The sequence below is a fragment of the Brassica napus genome, chromosome A3, assembly GCF_020379485.1.
Source record: "Brassica napus cultivar Da-Ae chromosome A3, Da-Ae, whole genome shotgun sequence".
Taxonomy (NCBI): Eukaryota; Viridiplantae; Streptophyta; class Magnoliopsida; order Brassicales; family Brassicaceae; genus Brassica; species Brassica napus.
The window spans coordinates 18,807,890-18,833,083 of record NC_063436.1 but is presented as its reverse complement, the minus strand read 5'-3'; the positions used below and the strand labels follow the sequence as shown (position 1 = coordinate 18,833,083).

At 35.3% G+C, this 25,194-nt stretch overlaps 5 protein-coding genes across 7 annotated transcripts; 4 read left to right on the top strand and 1 right to left on the bottom strand.

Annotated features, from left to right (window-relative positions):
• Positions 1-2,760: 2,760 nt before the first annotated feature.
• Positions 2,761-5,259, top strand: LOC106444094 (abscisic acid 8'-hydroxylase 4). Its single transcript, XM_013885613.3, has 9 exons — positions 2,761-3,062; positions 3,143-3,464; positions 3,563-3,712; positions 3,806-4,054; positions 4,149-4,238; positions 4,330-4,408; positions 4,547-4,653; positions 4,747-4,865; positions 5,012-5,259. The coding sequence occupies exons 1-9, from the start codon at positions 2,848-2,850 to the stop codon at positions 5,106-5,108; spliced, it is 1,428 nt and encodes a 475-aa protein (XP_013741067.1). The 5' UTR covers positions 2,761-2,847; the 3' UTR covers positions 5,109-5,259.
• Positions 5,260-7,247: 1,988 nt separating this feature from the next.
• LOC106439526 (ceramide synthase LOH2) lies at positions 7,248-9,655 on the top strand. 2 transcript variants are annotated; one of them, XM_048776512.1, is made up of 6 exons: positions 7,248-7,653; positions 8,007-8,218; positions 8,325-8,480; positions 8,695-8,880; positions 9,106-9,149; positions 9,329-9,655. In XM_048776512.1, exons 1-6 carry the CDS (start codon positions 7,516-7,518, stop codon positions 9,346-9,348), a joined length of 756 nt encoding a protein of 251 aa, XP_048632469.1. In that variant the 5' UTR covers positions 7,248-7,515; the 3' UTR covers positions 9,349-9,655. The 2 variants fall into 2 exon arrangements, with proteins under 2 accessions (XP_048632469.1, XP_013736449.1); XM_013880995.3 differs by having other exon boundaries at positions 7,253-7,653; positions 8,971-9,149.
• Positions 9,656-9,978: 323 nt separating this feature from the next.
• Positions 9,979-11,443, bottom strand: LOC106439527 (F-box/kelch-repeat protein SKIP30-like). Of its 2 annotated transcripts, none has more exons than XM_013880997.3 (2): positions 11,264-11,443; positions 9,979-11,196 (listed from the first exon to the last, which is right to left on the bottom strand). In XM_013880997.3, the coding sequence occupies exon 2, from the start codon at positions 11,179-11,181 to the stop codon at positions 10,141-10,143; it is 1,041 nt and encodes a 346-aa protein (XP_013736451.2). In that variant the 5' UTR covers positions 11,182-11,196; positions 11,264-11,443; the 3' UTR covers positions 9,979-10,140. The 2 variants fall into 2 exon arrangements, with proteins under 2 accessions (XP_013736451.2, XP_013736452.2); XM_013880998.3 differs by having other exon boundaries at positions 9,979-11,188.
• A 1,740-nt stretch (positions 11,444-13,183) lies between these two features.
• On the top strand, positions 13,184-18,528 carry LOC106439528 (presequence protease 1, chloroplastic/mitochondrial). Its single transcript, XM_013880999.3, has 18 exons — positions 13,184-13,601; positions 13,794-13,968; positions 14,087-14,261; positions 14,347-14,479; positions 14,617-14,687; positions 14,774-14,857; positions 14,953-15,043; positions 15,128-15,813; positions 15,882-16,100; positions 16,170-16,297; positions 16,555-16,744; positions 16,875-16,958; positions 17,043-17,140; positions 17,213-17,477; positions 17,551-17,713; positions 17,799-17,979; positions 18,063-18,134; positions 18,216-18,528. The coding sequence occupies exons 1-18, from the start codon at positions 13,325-13,327 to the stop codon at positions 18,355-18,357; spliced, it is 3,234 nt and encodes a 1,077-aa protein (XP_013736453.2). The 5' UTR covers positions 13,184-13,324; the 3' UTR covers positions 18,358-18,528.
• Positions 18,529-18,729: 201 nt separating this feature from the next.
• LOC106444096 (adenylate isopentenyltransferase 8, chloroplastic) lies at positions 18,730-22,993 on the top strand. The gene is made up of 2 exons (XM_013885614.3): positions 18,730-21,259; positions 21,638-22,993. The coding sequence occupies exons 1-2, from the start codon at positions 20,748-20,750 to the stop codon at positions 22,104-22,106; spliced, it is 981 nt and encodes a 326-aa protein (XP_013741068.2). The 5' UTR covers positions 18,730-20,747; the 3' UTR covers positions 22,107-22,993.
• The last annotated feature ends 2,201 nt before the right edge of the window (positions 22,994-25,194 follow it).

Genomic DNA, 25,194 nt, shown 5'->3' with positions numbered 1-25,194 from the left:
CAAATGTTTGTATTAAACATTCCTTTATACCACTCAGGCTTTATTAAAACATGTGTAGACGGTTGTATTGGTTTGGTAAGTAGTAGCAAATCCTTGTGTAATAATCGCATATACAGTAAAATGAATAAAATGGTTGCCGTTGCGTTATGGAAGTCTCCAGATCCGACCAACTAAAAAAGAGGCTTGAATGGTTCGCTTTTGTCCTTTAGTGTTTTATATATACAATCTCAGGCGCACACGAACAAGATCCCCCAAAATAGTAACACTTCCCCTGATGTCAGCCGAACGTGTGTCTTACGCTCCTCGACATCTTCCGTGTCAGTTCGTCTCCGTACAATGCAGAGGACCCACGGTTCGACGGAAATAGATTGGACCCAATTGGTTTCATCGGAGACGACGATCAGATGGTAAAAGGAACAGATCAAAACTGAGCTGTATTGCATACAGATGGGTCACACTCCATGTCACGTCATCACGTGAACACCATGCGCCGACTCCTTTCTCTAACGTAAATTTTTTCCTCATTCGTTAATTTTCTCTTTCCTTTTTTGATCATCAAAAGTAAATTTAAAAATATACATGTGTATATAGGATAAAGAGAGCCATCCCAAAGTACACAAACTAAAAAATCTTATTACAAATTGTACTTTGAAAAAATACATAGTAAATTTTTTAAATTTTTTGCCAAACATGTCATACATTGTTGTGAATAGCGTTAGTCTACAGGTTCAAATCAGAGAGACAATTGGTACGTGTAAGGCACCGACTTTGTCCTCATAAGTCCATTTCATTTACTCACGTACTATTTTGTTGTAGATAAAGATTCGGACAAATTCGTCATCTCAGACCCCTCTCATTTGATCGTCATCATCGTAGATTCATACATGTATTCATCCAAAAACTTTACTAGCTACTCTTATAAAAATTAAAATTAATAGTCTTTGTAAAATGAAAGTTTCAATCCTTTGGATGTATACATGAGTTACGTTTTTTTTTTTACATCAAAAAGCTGAGTTACGTTCATACTAACATACTATTCGCTGATATAAATTTAGTGACGCAAAATCTATGATTAAAATATATCGTAATAACATTATCATTCTTGCTTTGTCAATATATAAAACGTGACTAAAGAAAGAATAAAACTACTATACTGAATATCATAAAGAATCATACGCAACAATTTCAGCAACATCGATTTTAGATTGTGTTACTATAAACTGCAAATCCCATCTAGAAGGGATTCTTCCGTTTATGGAAATAGTTTGTCACAAGCAATGTCATGTTCTTTTCTTTTCTTCAATAGTGATACATAAACTTCAAAAGCTTAGCTTCTGGTTAATTTGTATATTATGTAGAAGAAACTAGAAAGTAGAAAAGTTAAACCCATCAAATCAAGAAACTAAATCAATGTAATTTCTTAATGCCGCCTTCCAAGTTTTCTTCCTAGAGGCTGGAAGACGCGTATCGGTTTTGAATTCCCCAAGCCAATGTGATTCTATTTATCACACGCATAAAATAGTGTAAGTCTGGGCATATAAACTGGAAACCGAAAACCAAACCGAAATCAAACCGAAAAATCCTAACCTGAAACCGAGTCGAAGTTCACAAATAACCGAATAGTTCCTATATTTTTAGAATCGAAAACCGAAACCTAACCAAAACCGAATCGATAACCGAATGGGTACCTGAATATCTAAAATACAGTTTATATATCCAAAATATTCTGTTTTCATCTGAATTATCCAAAATTAACCAAAAATCTGAAACCAAACGGAAACCGAATTGGAACCGAAAGTTTATCGGATATTAGTTGGTTTTTGTAATTGTTTCCAAACCAAACCAAAAACCGAAACAATGGAACCGAAACATAATCCTAATAACCAAACGGTTTCTATATCTCTAAACCCAAAAAACAAACATGAACTAAGTCGAAAACCCGAACGGCCCATGCCTAAAATAGTGTATGTAATTTCTATTTCTACGCAGTGTGCTCTGTGTAATATATATTAGATAGGGTTCGGGATTACGATATGCAAGCAACACTTCCTCACGTTATGTGTGTTTTCAGCCGTTTCTAGTTTGAAATGCCACACACCTTCCTCAGTGCGTTCCAACTCCCATTTACAACCAACACATTGTCATTTCCATAAAGCTGTTAAAAAAGAAATGAGAATGCTATTTAAAAATAGGCGGAATGTACATTATGTACAACAGGACAACCAATCTTTTTTTTATCAACCAGTACAACCAATCAACATACATAGAGAAGTGTATATTCAAGTCAGAGTATCTCTTTTATTTAGGAGAAGTACCAAAATAGTAAATAGTTTAACTAATATTGCTATAAATTAGAACCTTGTAGTTGTAGCTAATTACACTGCCCATTTTCCTTAAAATTAAGGCAGTATATCAAACATGAATAAGTTAAATCGCAATTTAATTTCTAGCACCCTCGTTATTAAATTTCCAAATATAAAAATACATCCTTCAAAAAGAAACTGAAAAAGAGAGTTGTCTATATCCTTCTACATAAATGAAAAAGGACAAGATCTACATTTAGATTTTTGCCTGAAAAAAAAAACAAATTATGAATAGAAAGCAGTCGTCATTTCATCACGTTTGGGCGGAAAATAATAATAATATAAAAATCAAATATTATTCTCAACTTTTTCTTTAGCTAATTACTCCATAATTTTATATGTTATATATATCCCCACCTCTCTTACGTATTTGTGTGTGTTTTGTTATATATCTTCTTTTTCCTCCTCTTCCAGAGTTCAATTGTTTTCATCTTCCAAAACATTTGAGTATAAGTAAAGCATCGCATATTGTATTGGATAATCGATGATTATGGCTGTATTTTGGTTCTTGGTCATATCAAGTTTCATCTTCTGCTTGCTATTGGTACGAATGGCGGTTTCAAAGAATAATAAGAGAAAGAAGAAGAGGAACAGTACATGCAAGCTTCCTCCTGGTTCCATGGGATGGCCTTACATAGGAGAGACTCTACAACTTTATTCACAAGACCCCAATGTTTTCTTCACCTCCAAGCAAAAGAGGTAACTTAAGAAAACTTGTCCTTCAAATTAATTTTTGGGTTATTATCTTAGCTTAAGCTTTTTAATCTTTTGATGTATAGATATGGAGAGATATTCAAAACTCGAATCCTTGGCTATCCTTGCGTAATGCTAGCTAGCCCCGAGGCTGCAAGGTTTGTCTTGGTGACTCATGCACATATGTTTAAACCAACGTATCCGAAAAGCAAAGAGAGGCTAATTGGACCATCTGCTCTATTTTTCCACCAAGGAGATTATCATGTCTATTTAAGGAAACTTGTTCAATCCTCTTTATACCCTGAAACCATCCGGAAACTTATCCCTGATATCGAACACATTGCCCTATCTTCTTTACAATCTTTGGCCAATATGCCTATTGTCTCTACATACCAAGAAATGAAGAAGGTATATATATATATATATATATATATATGTTTATATGTATACCAATAAAAAAATAAATACACAATGCATTTTCTTCACTTGCTTTCTTTTTCTTGCAGCTCGCTTTTGATGTGGGTATTGTAGCCATATTTGGCCATTTGGAGTGTTCTTACAGGGATATGTTGAAACATAACTACAATATTGTCGACAAAGGCTACAACTCTTTCCCCATGAATCTCCCCGGAACATCTTACCACAAAGCTCTCATGGTATGATCTCATCTCTGAAATGAATGAATCAATCAATTAATCTCCAAACATTAAGTAAACTCTGCCCAACTGACTAAAACTTGTTACAAAAAGGCGAGGAAGCGGCTAAAGACAATAGTAAGCGAGATTGTACACGAAAGAAGAGAAAAAAGGATTTTGAAAACGGACTTTCTTGGTCATCTACTCGACTTTAAGGACGATGAAGGTCGTATGCTAACCCAAGAACAGATTGCGGACAACATCATCGGAGTCCTTTTCGCCGCGCAAGACACGACAGCTAGTTGCCTAACATGGATTCTTAAGTACTTACATGATGACCAGAAACTTCTAGAAGCTGTTAAGGTTTGATCACATGTATAGAATCTTATCCTTTCTTTTGTGTGTATATATGAACATAAATAATACTGAAATCTATGTATATTTATGATGGTTGCAGGATGAGCAAATAGCTATATACGAAGAAAACAGTAGAGAGAAGAAATCTTTAACGTGGGGACAAACAAGGAATATGCCACTAACACACAAGGTAATAATTTATATTTATTATGTTTTATAGTTTTTATATATGAATGATTACATTTAATCTGGACCTCATGTTTCAATTTTATGTGACATAGGTTATACTTGAAAGCTTGAGGATGGCAAGCATCATACCCTTCACATTCAGAGAAGCAGTGGATGATGTTGAATATAAGGGTACTAATTAAATTATTGCACATGACTAGAACATTCTATTTATTGTTTTTTAATGAGATGTACCAAAGTAGATATGGTATGGTCCAAACGAATATGAATCACTAATATTTATGATTCTTGTAACATGTATGTGTACAGGATATTTGATACCGAAGGGATGGAAAGTGATGCCACTCTTCAGGAATATTCATCACAATCCCAAATATTTTTCAAACCCTGAGGTTTTCGATCCATCTAGATTTGAGGTAACAACTAAGCAAATTACATAAAAAGATATAAAATTATGTATATTTTTAAAAAGAGAGCTGACTTAACGTGATGGTTGAAACTAATTCAAGGTAAATCCAAAGCCAAATACATTCATGCCCTTTGGAAGTGGTGTTCATGCTTGTCCCGGGAATGAACTCGCCAAGTTACAGATTCTTATCTTTCTCCACCACTTAGTTTCCAAATTCCGGTAAGTTTTTACTCTTCTTCCTCTCTATTATATAATTTAAGCGTCAAGCTTCATGCATGATCTCTTTATATTGGTGGAATATATCGTTTGATTACATATAAATTGAACACTAGTATAATCGTTAGTTATCTGATTGGATTATGCAGATGGGAAGTGGTGGGAGGAGAGGGGGGAATAGAGTACGGTCCATTTCCAATCCCTCGAAATGGTCTTCTTGCTACATTTCGGCAACATTCTCTTTAGTTCTTCAAACCTTTAAGTATAATTTTTTTGTGCAACTATTATTATTATTATTTTCTTAATTAATTAGCCATAGTTTTTATTTATCTAAATTCCATAAAAACATGTAAAAACCCCTTCGAGATTATTTTAAAGAAATTCATTATTGTAGTCATTGAGAGTTTTAACATGTTGCATCCTACACCTATGATGGAGAAAATGTTTATTCCGGTATTCTCAGTAACAGTCGAAGTTGGTTAATCTTTTCTTTGGGGGTTTGACGGTGTGATAAACCAAACCAAATCAAAAGCGTGTGACGTGAAAGGAGCAGAAAGACCGCAATGCGTTAATGTGAAACAGTCAAAGAGGTGTGTTTACAATAGTGAATGGACTGTGAACATTAGGCCTAGTGAACATGACATGGCTACGACCTACGATAAAAAAAACAGAGATTTATAATTGTGAGTGGACTGTGAACATGACATGGCTACGTATAAAAAGAGGTTCTCATTTTAATAATAATCTAAAAAGAACAAAAGATGGGGTCCGTTTTCATCATATCTTGGGGTCCTCCAACATGACAATGGGCAATGGCAAAAATGGCATCAAGGCATCAGATAACTATGTAAATAATATAAAGATTAAACAAACGTGTAAAAATGGCAAAAATGGTTCCTTACAAATGTGATATTTGAACGAGCGATATATATTTTATGAAATGATATTGTATTTATAACAAAATTTAATTTTATGATGTTTCTTAATGTAAACATGTTAATGATTAACGAAGTTTAAACGTAAACTTGGTGCTTTCAAATCTCAAATATATGCAAACATAAGCCGTGCGGGTTATTTGGTAAGTTTGGTTCAATGATTGTAGATTACGAGAAACTTAGAGGATGATTCTTTCCAGATTGGTTGGGCTCCCAGGTGGGTTACATATTTAAATTATCCCTCTAATGTTTACATATATAGTCATTATTTATTGGGCTTTAGGATAATTAAATAAACCCACTTTATATTTGGTCATCGAATTTGTTGGAGAAGAAGATAGTTGTGGTTTTCTATTTTTTGACCCAAAAAAAAAAAAGAAGATAGTTGTGGATGATGACAATTTTTTCTCGTTTTTGGGTCAAACGTTGATTAAAGATGGCTATATGAATAATGAACTCATGTATAAAAGTCAAAAGGCTATTCATGTATGGACGAATTGGGAGAAAGAAAAGTCTATGGTTGAAAAAACACAAATATATATAATGGTTAGAAATAATGAGTCTAACAAACAAGTCTTTTTCTTATCCTAGTCCTTTTGTGTTGTAACAACAAGTCAAACTAGAACCGGCTAGCAGTTGCCAGTTGGTAGTTTTTTAAAATGATGAAATAGAGAAATAAAAAGAATTATGTTTATAAAGACAAAGAAAAACATAGCTATAAGTTATAAATGGCTATGGTCGTTATAAAATCAAAAGTGGAAGGGTAGATGGTATGGGGACATGATTACTAATGCTCGACTTGATCATCATGCACACTGCTGCTTTAAGTTTAAAGTTGATCCAATCTTATTCTAAAGGATGCTTATCGTGAACTCCAAGTGTTATAAATGACTATAATTTAGCTGTCTTAATCTTTGCCCAAAAAGTGAAATTTCAATAATGATAATAAACTAGTTCATATCCTGTTCTGTATATTATCCTTCATTAAGCAAGCTATGAACATTTACTGAAGTCTGTATATATGTAAGTGTTAGTAAAAAATGGAAATCGTCTTAATCTCACGTATGGCAAAAAAAAAAAAAAAAAAGCAAAGGCTTGAACGTTCATAATCATATATATTTTTGAAGAGTAAAAAGTAATGATAGTATGATTTGCTCTTGTAATAATCACAAAATCAGTTAAGCAAAAAAATGATATTAAAGTAATCTATTTTAAACAAATAGTTTTCAAATTTTCTTATAGATGAAAAAATAAAATTTAATGAAAAATAATATTTTCTGACTAATTATTTTTGGTAATTTAAATTCATTTTAATGCCTCTAGTAAAAAAATTGAAATTCATTTTTAATTTAAAATTTATTGATAAAAAATATAAAAACTTCAAAGATATTTTTTCTGTAATAAAACTTTACAAAAATATTTTTCTTTTAAATATAGGAGGGGGAGAGTAATAAAAGAAAGAAGGTGGCGAGATCTCAATTCCCAAGCTAGGCAAAGAAAATAAAGAAGGTCGCCAGGATTAAACGTGCACCGAATCTCTCTCTCTCTTCCAATAAAGAAAATTTCTGATCGATTCCGCCATTGCGCAAATAAGTTCCGACGACTTCCCGGCGTAGAGCTCTGTTCATTTCTTCTTCGGAAAGATAAACGATTGATGATTTCTAGGTGAAACAAAGAGCTCTCTCGCGGCGGATTCTTTTTTTTTTCTTTCTATCGACATGGAATCGGAATATTCTAGCGGCGGCGTAAGGAACCTCGAACCGTCGATCGCGGCAGCGTGGCATTTCCAGATTGCAGTCTATTTCGCCTTCGGATTCTTCTTCCTGAGGCTCTTCCTCGATAGATTCGTCTTTCAAGTAATCACGGAACAATCTCTCGTTCTTCTTTGTGGAATTGATTACGGAAGCTAGGATCAGAGTAGTAACGAATTCGCGTTTTAATTACTTTCCTATATGTGATGATGATCGTAGATGATGATGATGCATGTATGTATGTATGCGTTTGTTGATTTATAGAAACATATACAGTTTTAAGGAGAAGATTCATGCATCTGTGATGTTGATGTTGATGATGATGATGATGATGATGATGATGCATATGCGTTGACAGTTGAAATTCTTTTATTTATAGAAATATATATATGAGAAGATTCATGAATCTTGCAAAGAAATTGGAGAATTGATCATCAACCTTTTCAATTTTTTAACAGAGGATAGCTGTATGGCTTTTGAGTACTGGTTCTAAGCCAATTAAAATGAAGGATGCTGCTACTCGTGCAAAGCTCATCAAATGCAAGGAGTCCCTCTGGAAATTGCTCTACTATGGTGCTTGTGAGGTCTTCGTTCTCAATGCCCTTTATCACGAGCCTTGGGCCAGAGATATAAAGCTCTTCTTTAACGGCTGGCCTAATCAAGAGCTCAAGTGAGTTGTCATTTAAGTCCACATTGGGTTTTCTTGGTGTAGAAAATAGTTGTAGTTTCATGGCAGAGTTCCCTGGGATAACCTTGTTTATTCGTTTTTTGTGTAGGCTTCCAATAAAGCTTTACTACATGTGCCAGTGCGGTTTCTATGTGTATGGTGTTGCTGCCTTGCTTGCATGGGAGACCAGAAGAAAGGACTTTGCTGTTATGATGTCTCACCATGTCATCACAATCCTCCTCATTGGCTACTCCTACTTAACCAGGTAATAAATCCTACCTCAGCTAAAATCTATTTGCATATGGATGATTTTCTTAAAGCAGCGCACATTATTAATGAAAGAGCTCTCTTTGGTAGGCAAAGTTTAACTTTTGACTGGGAGATTAAATGTATAGTGATATTATAGAGCAAGCAACCGATAAGCTTTGCTAAAAGGATTTAAAGTCTAATAGGGAAACTGATTTTTGTTTCTTCTGCAGTTTTTTCCGGATTGGAGCAATCATCCTAGCCCTTCATGATGCAAGTGACGTTTTTATGGAAACTGCTAAAATTTTCAAGTACTCTGAAAAGGAATTTGGAGCAAGTGTGTGTTTTGCACTTTTTGCTGTCTCCTGGCTTTTGCTACGGCTGATATACTTTCCATTTTGGATCATAAGGGCCACAAGGTATCCACACTTTATTCTTACTTCTTAATAGATCTAACTTTTAATTATTGTCGCTGCTTTATCTGACATTCACACATTTTTTGTTAAAAGCATTGAACTCCTGGATTATTTGGACATGACATCAACTGAGGGCACCGTCATGTACTATTCTTTCAACACAATGTTACTGATGCTTCTTGTTTTCCACATATACTGGTGGTATCTCATTTGCGCCATGATCGTAAGACTACTTAAAAACAGAGGAAAAGTTGGAGAAGACATACGATCCGGTAAAGATTTGCATTTTTGTTTAAATTCGATTTTGAAATAGATCTTTCATATGACGTATTCACTTACTTGCAAAGCCGCAAACTGTATTAGGCTCTTCGGTGTTGTATGTTATGTTGGCTGTGTAGTGTTGGGGATCCGTTATAACTTTTCTTTGTTCGTTTGTTCTTGTCAATGGCAGATTCAGAGGATGATGATTAGGCTTTGCGAGCATGACAAATACGGAAACATGTTTCCACTTCCCCAACCAAACCATTTACTTGCTGATGAATTTGTTCTCAGCGTGATTACCTTACTGACAAGAGTTGGAGGTTAAAAAAGAAAGGTTATAGTTTTTTTGTTCAGTTTTGTATTGGTCGAGTCCATTTGGACGTTATTAGACTGCATATTCTCTTTGACAAATATAAGAAAAAAAACAGAAGCTCAGGTTTCTTGTGTTGTTCTATGCTGTATACAACAATGTGGAAGTCACTTTGTAAATGCAATTTCTCTTTTGTATTGTTTTCTATACCATAGCCTTATTGTGGAGCTCATAAACTATACCAAATGCAATTTTGAACCTCTAGAAAACTGATGCTTGTGCCTTGATGTTCTGCTCTATACAAACTCTGGTGTGCCTTTGTACCATTGACGCAACCTATTGTCATCTAATCCCCCAAAAATGTAGATTCTTAGCTGCTGCGGTCCTTTTGTAACACTCTCTTCTGTCTCTATATCAAGCTGGTTAACATCACTTGAACTGCGGTTTCCCTTGTTTAACCGTAAGCACCAGCATCCTTGTTTGGGATAATTTAAGTTCAGACACAAAATTCTGATGAACATACTAAACTATGTTTTGAAGGTATCTTCTTAGCTATGTTCTTTTTTTCCGTGAAGAGTTTTTTGAAACAATAATCCAAACATTATAACAAAGACATACTATGATCAAAAAGACAAGTGGGTTACAAAACAAAGAAAAACAGTAAATACGTAGTCTTAACATCATCGTTCCCATCAGATTGTCAACTGCGTACATCCAAGCACCGTTCCACGACACTTAGTCATCGGAGCTACCTTCCGCCACACCGGACGATCACTCCCAACCGACAAAACATCCACATCAGACAACGGCTTAATATCCCAATTATCCCTATCAGGTCCAATCACACCCCCTACAAGCAAAACCTCATCGCTCAAACTCGTCATCGCCATTCCAATCCTCGGCTTAAACTCAGACGCCGACGCAACCATCTTCCACGTATCATCCTCTTCCTGCTTATACACAACTCCATGACTCATTACATAAGGCACATCCTCAACAACAGCCATCGGACCTTGAGGCCAACCATACTCTTTCACCGCCCATCCTACCTTAACACTCTCAAGAACCTGCACGGACGATAACCCTTTATGCAAAACGTGAACTTTCCCTTTCACAACCAAACCCGAACACGCCGAGTTATGAGTCCTATGGAGATCAGGAATCGAAGTCCACACGTCGCTCTCAGGATCATACATCTCAGCTCCAGAAATCGATTTACGACACGTGGTGAATCCTCCAGCGACAACGATCTTCCCATCGAGAACACAGCAAGCGAACATAGAACGAGGCACAAGCATCGACGCTCGCTGCGTCCAACGCCTCTTCACAAAGTCGTAGCACCAGACCTCGTCGGTCGCGAACGTGCCGTCGTGGTCGCCGGTCAACGGATCAACGGCGTCGCTGCCTCCGCCCAAGACGAAGAGCTTTCCGGCGGCGGTGACGGCTCCGAAGTGAGCGAGGTGGCGGATTCTCGAAGGGAGGAGAGGGAGAGTGAGCCAGCGGTTGCAGCTTGGGCTGTAGACTTGCCAGATGTTCTCGGGATCGAAGGCGCAGACGCAGAGGAGGGATTCGGATGATTGCTCTTCGATGCGGACTTTGAAGAGCTCGTCGCTGCGTATCGCGGATCGCCAGGAGCGGGAGACGAGCTCTAGGTTTGGGTGGTGGTGTAAGGGGACGTGCGCGAGGCAGCGTAGAGCGACTGCGTCTGGGATTCCTTCGAGGAGGCCTGACATGATCCTCCTGCGAATCTGAAGAAACACGTTGATGGAATCTGAATGGGAATGAAATTGAAGGAATTGGGAGAAGAGATTTGACCTGAGGAGGAAGAAGACTTGTGGATCGATTTCTCCGATTAGCGACGTCGATACGGCGGTGGCGTTGTTTGTTCTCCGGGAAGATTGATTTTTCTTTCAGGTTTGGATGATGATTTCTTAGTGAAAGAGGTTTCTTCGGCGGATATGTTTGAGTCGTCGACAAATGGAATCGGTATCTCGCGTAAGGAATCTTTGGACTGGACCTAAACTAATGGGCCTATATGGGCCTCTATGGGCCAGGCCGTGAGTACTTTCTTTACGCTAAAGCCTTCTTTGTCCTTTGGTTGATCTGAGGTGCGACGTTAAATGGATTCACAGGAATCCAATTTAATCAGGGGCTAGAAGATAGAAATGAATGGCTATGTGGTGGTCATCTGACGTGCAGAAACAGTCATTGACTTACAGATTTATGTTGAACTTGTTGCTTTCAAATGTCATCCGAAATCAGAGGATGGAAGAGACATTGTTCTTTTTTTGCTAAACCGTAAATTTCATATTAGTCAAAAATAGATTGTACAAAAGTTCAACCTAATGAAAAACGAACCATCTTTTTGCTTCCCCAGAGTATAGAGGATCTTGTAAGTGGTATTAGAAGATATACAAAATGTTTTACCTAAGCCTTGGGCATTCTGTTCTTGTTGGTTTCTTTGCTTCTTCGGTTCTAGAGGTTTAGGATATGTTTGGGTATTTAAAATGTTTGGTTTGGTTTCAATTCGGTTATTTCAGTTTTCGGTTCGGTTCAGATAACAAAATCGAACCGATTTATATCCAAGATAATTTTGGATCTCCTTCGGTTCGGTCTCGGATTTCGGTTAACTCGAGTTAAAAAGTAAAAAGATCGAGTTTTTAGATAAAAAATATTCTAGTTAATTCAGATAATGTCAAATGTTGAAGCATATTTTTCATCATCCATTGCAGTGCTTCTATTTCTGAATGCGAGGCAGGCTCTCGTCTAATGTAATTTTGTGTTCCCATAAATTAAATCTTTCCAAAGCTGTCCATCTAAACACATCAACATTCGCTGAATTGTGTTGTAGATGTCCATGACCCATCTAACATGCAGATATTACCCAAGATTAAGACTTGAGGTTTCTCAATAATGTGATCTTGTAGAATTGGTGGCACCATCTCATTTGCGTTAAACCAAACTTGAAATTCACTCACTGCATAACGAACTAATTAATGAATCTTTGTCTATTCCTCTAAAGAGTTTGTCATTTCGGACCTTCTAAATATACCAGTTAATTCTAGTTCAACAATGTTGTTTTTTCTCCAGAACTCGATACCGGAAAGATATCCATAATATAGTTTATATGCATATATATATATATTATAGAAATTCAGATATCTATTTGAATCTCGGTTATTCGATTTTAGAGATATAGAATCTAAATTCGAACCAAAATTTGTTTTTCGGTTTGGTTTGGTTCTTCGGTTTCGGGTTTTGGATAAATGTGCCCATGTATATTTTGCCTTCTTGAGGGTGAGAATCGTCTACTAGTTCTGCTGCTTCTTGGATCTCTATTTCTCGGTTCAACATGGGCCTTCTGGACTTCTTATAATCTTAACTTTTGGCACATAACTAAGCAAAACATGTAAACTTTTTTCTTCTAATTTTTGTTATTTTGATTAAATTGTGATTTGGTTTCAAATTCGATCAATAATTATTTAAGAAAAGATAAATAAGATTGTGAGTGTTATGTCTCTCATTTAATCCGTAAACTCATCCGACAATATTAAAAAAACACCAAGAAAAAATGTAAGATATTTTCTGGTCATTATATTGTTTGGGGGTAACAAGTCACATTTGGCTATACGAGCACCACGTTTTGTTTCTTGCAAATCAGAACTTCTTTTGTGTCTTTAGATATTTTTTCTGGTCGTTAATTAAAAAGATTCAGAAAATAAAGAATATTAATTTTATAAGTAAATATTATGTGTGTTATACAAGAAATGATAACCTTATTAAAATAAAATAATAAAAACTCTTGCCGCTGCATATCATTTTTATTTCGTCTCCGACAGTAGCTGTCTCCGCCGGGTAATATTTTTCCCGGTAGCCATGCTTCGAACTGCCTCTTGCTCAGCTTCTCTCACCTCCGCCTCTCCCTTCTTTCGCCACTTCCCTCTCTCTTACTCGTCCCTGTCATCGTCTACAGGCGCTCTCCGAGCCCCCGGTCGCAACCTTCGCCGGGTTGCCTCTCCTGCATCCACCGGAAGACGTGTCTTTCTCCGACGTGGGTTGAGGGTTCCCTCCACCGCAGGTCGCGGAGTCAATAGGCAACTCTCTCGCCTCTCTGTTCGGGCCGTTGCCACACAACCCGCACCATCTTATCCTGGTAAAGTTTCTCACTTTATTCTCAGTTTAGTCGATGATGGTGAACTAGCCAGTTTCACACTTTACAGAAGATTTGTAGATGTCATGTGTGTTTTGTCTCACTTGTGAAATTAAAGATTTCTCCTTTGTGACAGGTAGCTAATCGTAGATTTGTGTATGTTTAAAAATTTTTGTTTTGTTTGTTGGAATTCAGATGTAGGCCAAGATGAGGCTGAGAAGCTTGGATTTGAGAAAGTATCTGAAGAGTTTATCTCAGAGTGTAAATCAAAGGCTACTCTCTTCAAACACAAGAAAACTGGTTGTGAGGTGATGTCTGTGTCTAATGAAGACGAGAACAAGGTGTTCGGTATTGTTTTAAGGACTCCTCCGTAAGTCTCCTAAACAAGCCTCTTTTTTTTAATATATATAGGTGACTTGAGTACACCCTCCTTGTCAAAGGGCTCTTAAGTTTGGGACTGTAAATCATAGTTCTCGTTGTTATTGCAGGAAGGATTCAACTGGCATTCCTCACATACTGGAACACAGCGTTCTATGTGGGTCTAGAAAGTACCCTCTCAAAGAGCCATTTGTTGAACTGCTTAAGGGAAGTTTGCATACTTTTCTAAATGCATTCACTTATCCTGATAGGACCTGTTACCCTGTTGCTTCCACTAATACTAAGGTACAATGAGCGAAATATAGAACTACTTATTTTGTGTTTGTTATCTACTTTATGTCTGATCATGTTTCGTCATTGTCCATTGTAGGATTTTTACAATCTTGTGGATGTATATTTGGATGCTGTCTTCTTCCCCAAGTGTGTGGACGACGTCCACACTTTTCAGCAGGAGGGATGGCACTATGAGCTTAATGATCCCTCTGAAGACATCTCTTACAAAGGTTTCACTTAAAAAGAAAATGCCATTTTAGATTTTTTTTTTTTCAGTTTACTTTCTCTTAATATTGTGTCATCTCTTTGTTTATCTACTACTTTATTTACACACTCATCCTATCTCATCATTGGTGCTTGATTTCAGGTGTTGTCTTTAATGAGATGAAAGGTGTCTATTCACAGCCTGATAATATCTTAGGGAGAATTGCTCAACAGGCAAGTTTTGGGTTTTGTTTACTATATAACTGACATTTCCTCGGTATAGTGGTTCTGATGAATAATACTGTTTTCACTTTGATTAGGCCATATCTCCAGATAATACATATGGTGTCGACAGTGGAGGTGATCCAAAAGATATCCCTAACCTGACATTCGAGGAATTCAAGGTTTGCTAAAAAAAATATCAGATTATTATGCTAGTTGTGATGATATGTATAATTTCTAATGCATATTATATATCTTCTTTATGTGAAAATTTTAGGACTTCCACCGTAAGTATTATCACCCAAGCAATGCCAGAATCTGGTTCTATGGAGATGATGATCCACTCCAACGCCTTCGTATCTTGAGTGGTAAAGATCCATATCTCCTTTAAATCTTTATTAGAAGAAGAAGTCACTCTTATGAATCTTCTCTGCCTTTTCTTATATGTGCAGAATACTTGGACATGTTTGAAGCAAGTCCATCTCGAGACACTTCAAAGATCGAACCTCAAAGGCTATTCTCTGAGCCTATCAGAATAGTTGAGAAATACCCTGCTGGTCGAGATGGTGACCTTAAGAAGAAGAACATGGTGTGCATCAACTGGCTGTTGTCTGAGAAGCCCTTGGACTTGGAGACTCAGCTCGCGCTTGGGTTCTTGGATCATCTCATGCTGGGAACTCCTGCTTCGCCGCTGAGAAAAATCTTGTTGGAAAGCGGTTTAGGAGAGGCTCTTGTTAGTAGTGGGATGTCCGACGAGCTTCTGCAGCCTCAGTTCAGCGTTGGTATGAAAGGTGTGTCTGAAGATAATGTTCAGAAGGTTGAAGAGTTGATAATGAGTACGCTGAAGAAGTTGGCAGAAGAAGGGTTTGAGAGTGATGCTGTGGAGGCGTCTATGAATACTATTGAGTTTTCTCTGAGGGAAAACAATACAGGATCTTTCCCTCGTGGTTTATCTCTTATGCTTCAGTCTATTGCAAAATGGATATACGATATGGATCCTTTTGAGCCATTGAAGTATACAGAACCGTTGAAAGCCCTGAAAGCTAGAATAGCTGAAGAGGGTTCCAAAGCTGTCTTTTCCCCATTGATAGAGCAGTTTATTTTACACAACTCTCATCGTGTGACAATAGAGATGCAGGTATCTTTTTTTCTCATTGCTATCCAATGTGTCTTTAGTTTTGGTGCTAACATGTAGTTCTGTTTTAGCCTGATCCTGAGAAAGCTTCTCAAGAGGAAGCGGAAGAGAAAAGTATCCTGGAAAAGGTTAAAGCCGGTATGACAGAAGAAGATCTTGCGGAGCTAGCGCGTGCTACAGAGGAGCTGAGATTGAAACAAGAGACTCCTGACCCTCCTGAAGCACTGAGATGTGTCCCAAGTTTGAACTTGAGTGACATCCCAAAGGAACCTACTTATGTTCCCACTGAGGTAATGTAATCATTTTGGCTAGCCTTTGCTTTTGTTGAATTTTTACTGATGTGAAGTTTTGAATAATAGGTTGGAGATATTAATGGTGTGAAGGTTTTGAGGCATGACCTTTTCACAAATGATATTGTCTACGCTGAAGTAGTCTTTGATATGGGTTCGCTGAAACATGAGCTTCTTCCACTTGTACCACTCTTCTGGTATCATATAAGCTTTCTTGTGATACTCTTTTTAGTTTTTTACCTAGTTTTACCAGAAATGGCATGGTGGAAATGCTAAGAATGCTGCTAGATGCTCTGCCATGCATGCTATTATTCTATATATTTTTTAATTCATTTAAAATAGAGACTGTTCCTATTGTAATTTTCACAAGCATATAATATTTTCTCGAGTACTTTGGTAGCTCTAATAGTGAATGCTTTGCTTTGTAACTCTGATAGAAATTGTCTTTTGACAGTCAATCACTACTGGAGATGGGCACAAAAGATTTGAGTTTTGTGCAATTGAATCAGTTGATTGGAAGGAAAACGGGAGGAATATCAGTTTATCCCCTTACCTCATCTGTGAGGGGCAAGGATGAACCGTGCAGCAAAATTATTGTTCGTGGAAAATCGATGGCTGGACGTGCTGATGACCTTTTCAACCTGGTACTTTGTCTTTTAACATCCTTTACTCAAACTTATAGCATTTTCCCTAGATTTCTATATGTTGGGTTATTGAATGTGTAGAGATACTGGTTGGCACTTAGATTCATTTCTTTTTTTTATCTTGCTGCAGATGAATTGCTTGTTGCAAGAGATTCAATTCACAGATCAGCAGCGGTTTAAACAGTTCGTCTCTCAAAGCATAGCAAGGATGGAGGTAAAGTAGTAGAATTTTTCTTTCTGCCTTTTGCATGATTTGTGGAAACTGAAAGTAGTAAACATCATTTCTCACTCAATGCAGAACCGGTTGAGAGGAAGTGGTCACGGAGTTGCTGCGGCAAGGATGGATGCAATGTTGAACATTGCTGGATGGATGTCTGAACAGATGGGTGGTCTCAGGTTGGAATAGACTTTTAATTTACTGAGAATGAGCTTTATTATTGAGTTTTCTCATTTCTTTCTCTATTGTAGCTATCTTGAATTCTTACGCACGCTTGAGAAGAAGGTGGATGAAGACTGGGAAGGGATATCATCCTCACTTGAGGAGATCAGGAGATCTCTCCTCGCCAAGAATGGCTGCATTGTTAACATGACTGCAGATGGCAAGTCTCTCTCAAACATCGAAAAATCTCTTGAGAAGTTTCTAGATTTACTCCCTGAAAGCCCTTCTGGTGGGCTAGTCACTTGGGATGGTAGACTCCCTCTGAGAAACGAAGCCATTGTGATACCGACCCAGGTACAAAAAAAAGGAAGATTCTTTATACATTAAATGTGTTTTGGGTTCTTAACTTTCATACTCTCTCTTGCAGGTAAACTATGTTGGCAAAGCAGGTAACATATACAGCACAGGCTATGAGCTTGATGGAAGTGCATATGTGATATCAAAGCATATTAGCAACACGTGGTTATGGGATCGTGTTCGTGTAAGTGGTGGTGCATATGGAGGTTTCTGTGATTTCGATTCGCATTCAGGTTAAAAAAACTGATTTTTACTTTTTGTTCTAACAACAATGTTGGATCTTAAGTCCTAACAACAGTGAATCTTTCTATGTTTCAGGAGTGTTCTCATTCTTATCGTACCGTGATCCAAATTTGTTGAAGACACTTGACATATATGATGGAACTGGAGATTTCTTGCGTGGTCTTGATGTGGATCAAGAGACGCTTACCAAAGCTATTATTGGAACCATTGGTGATGTTGATTCGTACCAGTTGCCTGATGCCAAAGGTTATAGCAGGTGAGTGAGTTTAATTTATTTGGCAGCTATTTGAATAAATCATTACGGATTGTGAATCAAAATGTTAAATCTCTTTCAACTAGTTTGATGAGGCATTTACTTGGAGTAACTGATGAAGAACGGCTGAGAAAGCGTGAAGAGATATTGACAACAAGGTTAGTTAACGTCATTCTCTCAACTATATGTGTAACTAAGAGTTTTAGATTGGTTTTAATCATTTTTTTGTGTGTCCACAGTTTGAAGGACTTCAAGGATTTCGCCGAGGCAATAGATGTGGTTAGAGACAATGGTGTAGCGGTGGCTGTGGCATCCGCAGAAGACATTGATGCGGCTAACAATGCACGCTCCAACTTTTTCGAGGTTAAGAAAGCTCTCTAAGCTGAGAACTCCTACACTTTATATGATTTAGAATCTCATTAGATTTTATCTTGCTTTAGCCTTTCTCTACTGGAGTGTCTTTGCTATGTGAAAATTATTACAGTATATGAAATTCAAAGCATTTGATAAAGTGATAGAGTAGAATGACGAGCCGTTTGGTTTTACAAACTAGATTTGATTTAAAGTGGGAAGATTCCATTAAGTAGAGTATGAAAGTGATTCGCTCAGGGTAAGTTTTGTTGTTCACTCCTTGCTTCTCATGTGTCGTCTTCCAAGAGTTGCTTCCTCAATTGAATCAGACAAAATACTCTAGCAAACTCGCTGGTACTTGCCGTATTACCTTGAAAGGTTTAGTTTACGCGGTGGTTGATTTAGAGAGAACATAAAAGTAAGCAGAATATTCAAGCCTTTACTTAGATTTAGAGTGGATGTAGTGGACCTAGTGGTTATACATACATATCATGCAAGTTTAAGTATCAACCAATGACTTACTCTCAGCTGAAAGCATATCTTTTTCTTAACTATTCGGTGTGTCTAGAAATGGTGAGGTGATAGTCAGATTAGAGATGCATAGATTTTTGTTGCTAAGTGTAAAAGAATCGCCCTTAATATTTTGTTGTTAACTAAAATAACTATATGAAATTATTTAAATATATAACTTTATGTACTTTAAATATATATAAACTAGAAAATGAATTAGTAGTTTATAAGTTTATAACAAATGAAAATGAATTGCTAACCAACTATTATGATTTAGTTATTTTAAAATATTCTTATATGTAAGTAATCTTATGATATACTACTTTTTTTAAAATGACCCGACTACTCGCAGTGTGTGCAACTCGTTACACACAAATATCAAACGAAACATTTGGACATGATTGTGTTGTTTTACGAGTGTGTATGCATGTCTAAATAGTTTTTTTTTGTCATCGCATGTCTATATAGTTTAATTTACAAATAAAAGTATTCTTATATTTCACGTCTATATCTTCACAGCCACTAGTATGTTCTATACCTATATTATCGTATACGTTTATTCCTATTGATATTTTCAGTCACCAAAAAATTATTTGAGAAGTTGAATATAATTTTCGAGACCTCATTTGATAAATAATTTGCCATATGTTATCACCAAACTAATTTTAAAAAGAAAATGATGACATGACATATTAACAATGATGACATGATTTGAAACTAATTATGATATGTACATTTACATTTATATTGATTTATATTTTTGGTAAACTGTTATAAATATGATAATAACTCATAGATCATCAATAAAATAAAAGAAAATAGACATTAATAATATTTACAATTTTCAAAATATTATTTAATTCTATTTTATAATTATATATTTTTTATTATTAAAAAAAATTTCAAACCCTCTTGTTGACATTATTTGAGAAGTGATTTGCCATGTGTTATCACCATACTGATTTTGAAAGAAAATTATGACATTGCATATTAAAAATGATAACATGGTTTAAAGCTAATTGTGAGATGAAAATTTTGGTAGTTTTTTAAAAATATGATAATAACTCATAGATCATCATTAATATAATAATAAATAATATAATAGTAGATAAGTAAATATAATAATATTTAACTTTTGAAAAAATATTTAATTATATAATTTTTATTACTAAAACAATTCTTCAAAATTTTATGCAGTGTTATAAAAATTATAATTTTCTAATCTCAATACCATTATTTTCTTTTTAATATCTACAAATTTTAGAAATATTACTGTTTTACGTTTTGATAGTTATATACCTAACAATTTTGTTCTTATTTTTATAGAAATTGATTTAATATTTTAACCAAAAAATAGATACAAAATCTTTTCAATATTGTAATTTAAATATATACATATAATTAAATTAAAATTTAAAATTAAATATTGTAAGCAAATAATAAAATATAAAAATTAACAAAAAAAATATTTTTAAATATAATTTAATTTTAAAGCTTTTATTTCTACATATACATATGGTATGGTGCTGGAAAACACCTACTATCTCCCATATTTAAACAGTAAAATATACTAGATCTTTGCCCTCTTTTGATAAGATGATGTATCAGTAATTAGCTCCACCTCATTAGTTCGATTAAGGCAAATGATAACCAAAAAACAGTAAATAAAATGTTAAAAGCAATAATGGTAACAAAATCCATTTGATGCATGAATGATTACAAAAACAAAGTTGATCCAAAGCCACGTTTACCAGTTCAAGGCAGACAAATCTACCAGTATTATATCTAACCATAAACTTACAACTTCTGAATTATCCTTTATGTTTTGTTCAGTTTATAAAACTCAAAGCCTTCCACAATTAATGGAGTCATAAGCTGATCTAGATAGAGGTTAGTAGATTACAGAAAACATGCAAGAACTTACTTCTACGTTCGTCACTCGTTCCCTCGTCCCGACCACTTACACACGACCACCTCAACTACGACCAAAGTCAATAGTTCCCATGACCGTTTGCATGGACCAATCACGCAAGGAGAAAGTGGTTGTCATAATGGGAGCCACGGGAACAGGCAAGTCACGTCTCTCAGTGGGCCTAGCAGCTCGTTTCTCCGGAGAGATCATCAACTCTGACAAAATGCAATTCTACAACGGACTGGAGATCGCCACTAATCAAATCACTATCCCTGAGCGGTGCGGAGTCGCTCACCATCTACTCGGCAAGCTTCCTGTAGATGACACCGAACTAACTGCCTCCGAGTTCCGCTCTGTGGCGTCACGTTCTATCTCTGAGATATCCTCTCGTGGGAAGCTCCCGATAATAGCAGGAGGATCTAACTCTTTCGTACATGCCCTCCTTGTAGATCGTTTTGACCCCGTAACCAATCCATTCTCTTCTAAGCCGTCTATTTCTTCTGAGCTGAGGTATAATATATAGAATTATCTCCTTTTTCCAACAGTAGCTATACTATTTCAAAATAGACACCAATTTAAAAAGCTAAATCAGTGAAACAAAATCAACATAAAACATATCAGAAATAGAAATATAGCCTTATAACTTATTAAACCATTGTGTATATATAACATTAAATATCAAACGTAAATGGAAGGAGAATCTTAACTGTTTAAATGTAAATTTACGTTGGCATTTTACAAACATATTTTATGAAAACATACAAAATGTTTAGTCTTTTCAAATTGTGATTAATCTCCACATGTATTTTTTTTTGGTAATCATCTCCACATGTATTTTACCAATGATCTTATGTGAAACGTTGTCCAAATCTTTGCTTTGATCAAAAGGTACGATTGCTTCTTCCTCTGGGTGGATGTCTCGGCCTCAGTTCTGTACCACTACCTCTCAAAACGTGTCGACCAAATGATGGAGTCGGGAATGTTCGAGGAGCTCGCAAGTTTCTACAACCCTAGAAACTCCCGGTCCACAATCCGAACCGGGATTCACCAGGCTATAGGAGTACCGGAGTTCGACCGGTACTTCGGAGTCTACCCGCCGGAAAAAAGCCACAATGTGTTCGAGTGGGACCAAGCGAGAAAGGCGGCGTACGAGGAAGCAGTGCATGAGATCAAAGACAACACGTGGCGGCTTGCGAAGAAGCAGATAGAGAGGATCATGATGCTGAGAAGCAGCGGTTGGGAGATTCACAGGTTGGACGCTACGGCGTCGTTAAGGGCATCGTCAAGAGAGGTTTGGGAGAATAAGGTTTTGAGGGAAAGCGTCAAGAATGTGAAACGCTTCTTGCTTAAAGACTAGAGGATTGATTTATCTACATATATAATAAAGAAAACTATATGTATAGTCTGTTTCAAAAAGAAAAAGTATAGTTCTGCTACATTTTAAGTGTCTTTATATGTTGGCTTGGGGCCTTGGCTATATGTATCAATAAAACTATATCATTGCAGTTTTACATACTATACTGACGTAATTCATGAGACTACTGTATATGGGTGTTACACTATATCCTTCTTTAACGTTCATAGACATTCTCTTACTGTGTTCAGTTTATATGTAAAACCGCAAGATGGCTTCTTCCAGTCGGACTCTCCGACTTCCTATGAAATTATCGTCGAGGTGACTTTGTTTTGACCGGGAAGGTTCTAAGAAAAATCATCCTTAGGCTTTAGGTAAGGCGGCAGCGATGGCTCGGGATGGTCGTCTCTCCAGGATTTTTTTTTTTTAATGGTTTCTTTATTCTGATATACCTGATCAAATCTAGTTTATTTTTTTTTTTGTTTTAGTTCTAATTTCTTGTATCCAATCAATTTTTGTAAACCATTTAACTATGTCCCGTTTGGATCAACTAATAAAAAAAATGTAACTACTGAATTTTTAACTTCTTTTTTGTCAAACTAATAAATTAACTATTAGTACATAAATCCCTTAATTGTTATGTAACGTTACCCGGTCTACATCTTCTTCTTTTTTTTCTCTAGTGCATAAGTTGGTATGATAGTCCAAGTAGTTATAGTTTGGTAGTTTATACTAATTATTCTAAGAGGAAGATTAATTTTGATAGTTATATCATGTCGTGGTCGTTGTAAAGTACAAACGGATCAACTCAGTCACCTTAAAATAATAATCTGAAGCAAAGGATTATAGAAACATTTCTTCATTATTCAGAACAAAAACATTTATTTTCCCGTTTTGTTCCCAGAGTTAATCATAACTACCAATTTTTTTTAAAAAAAATCGACCTTGTTTCGAACTTGGCTATAACTAACAATATCATTATATATATGATACTGCAAGTGGCGACAACAATCAGGTGGTTCTTTTAATTATTGATTCAGATGAACCTGACTTGTGAATTTATGATCACAATTCACAGTCAAAAAGATGTTGCTGTGTATACTCGGTGGTTCTTTCTGAAAAGGAAACAATAATAATTAAAAAGTACTAATACAGAAAAACTATTTACAAGAAAAGCCAAGAGCATATGAGTAGGTCAGAAACCGAAACCATCAGAATTTATCTAGTAAAAATATATTAATTTTAAAATTTTAAATTATATTAAATTTCATGTTTCATAATGTAAGATGGTTTATAGAAAATTTGATAGTATTTCAAAATATCTTAATATTGTTAAGATAACTTTAAATTTATTAAAAATGATTAATCAATAGTATTTTTATTAATTATTTATTATTGGTTAACACAATTTAAATTTATATTGTTAATAAGATAATCTTTTTAAAAGTAAATTATTATGTATTTAACCAAAACATCTTACTGAGCGGTTGGAGTAATTTTTAAAAGACCCATTAAAATATTAATTAAAATATTTTTATAAACTCTGAAACAATCATTTGTTTTTTTTTTTTGGTTTGGTGAGAACCTCTCCTAGCTGCTGAAGTAGGGAGCATAAAAAGATGACTGTAGACATTTATAGATCGTTTAAACAATGAATGAAAATTGGTGCACAAAAACATTTATGGATCTGAGACACTTACACAGATCCCGACGCCAACTGAAAACGGGCTCACCAACTAACAGTCCACTCTCAAGAATAAATTCCTTTAAAAGGTATTTTTTTTTTTACATTGTTTGACCTTTTTAAAAGGAGTATTATATTTGATCAAAAAAAAAATTTGATAAAAAAAAGGAGTATTATAAAACTCTAACTCATCGATTGACTTTTGCTTTTATGGTTACCAGAAACCGAATACGCAAGTATGAAGATTCAGAGTAGCAATGTAATTTTGTTATGGGCATGTATGTGTAGATATATAATAGAGATTATAAGAGTCGGTTTTTGTTAGGATATAAAATGATCTATTTTGGAAAACTTAAAAAAAAACAAAGAAAAAAATCAATCTACTAACCTCTTTTTATTGGTTTGATTTACATTATAAACGGATTTAATATATTTTTTAACCAATCGGATTTAATCTGTTTATTTTATTTTTTATCTTGTTGGGAACCAATTCCGGTTTGCTCTTTCAACATGCTGTTAACTCCTCGATAATTTATTCAAAACGGTCCCAATTCATTGGAATAATAAAGAATTAGTATTGGTACTATGTATCAATACATATGTGATTAAATTTGCAAACCATTATTGTCGTTTGTATCTTTGCTCTTCAACTTCAATACGAAACTTAAGTTATTTACAATTGCTTTTAATTACGGGACACTTTACAGTTGAGTTTAGTTGATCTGGCTCAAGCCTCAACCTCTATATGAAGCTATCTTACAGTGGTTTGAACAATGTACATGATTTCGTAGAACATGTCTTGAAATGATGTATATGACAAAATATGTGGTTGATGTGTATTTTGACTAAAAGAAAGAAACCTACAGATGGACAATCTAAAAAATTTATTGAAAATATCAAATAAAACATAAGAGTCTATTAGTCTATATGAAATTTGATGTTTATTAGTACGTAGTAGTTACTACCACACAATTCGTTATCATTTAGTTAGGTGAATTATAGGTGATTGGCACATCATTAATTAACCCTCTCAATTTTTGTATTTATTGTTTTCATCTATGTTGCATAGAAACTCGGTTGAAGGTACGTTTCACGTTTCGGAAACGTTTCAGAATCAGAATATTTCGGAAATTCGTGGAAACGCATTGGAAACTCGTTTTTTAAAAATCTCAGTTTGGAAACTTAGTGGAAACTTGCGTTTTTATTTTGGAAACTCGTGTTTCTGTTCTGGAGACGCTAAAACTTTCTAATTAGTTATGATTTGTTGTTATGATTTTTATTTTAGTTAAACTATTTAATATTTAAATATTGGATTTTTGTTATTTTGATTTTTTTATATGATTTGATGTTTAATAATGACTTATTTTTTCGTATGATTAAATAGAATGAATATTTGTTTATTTGTAT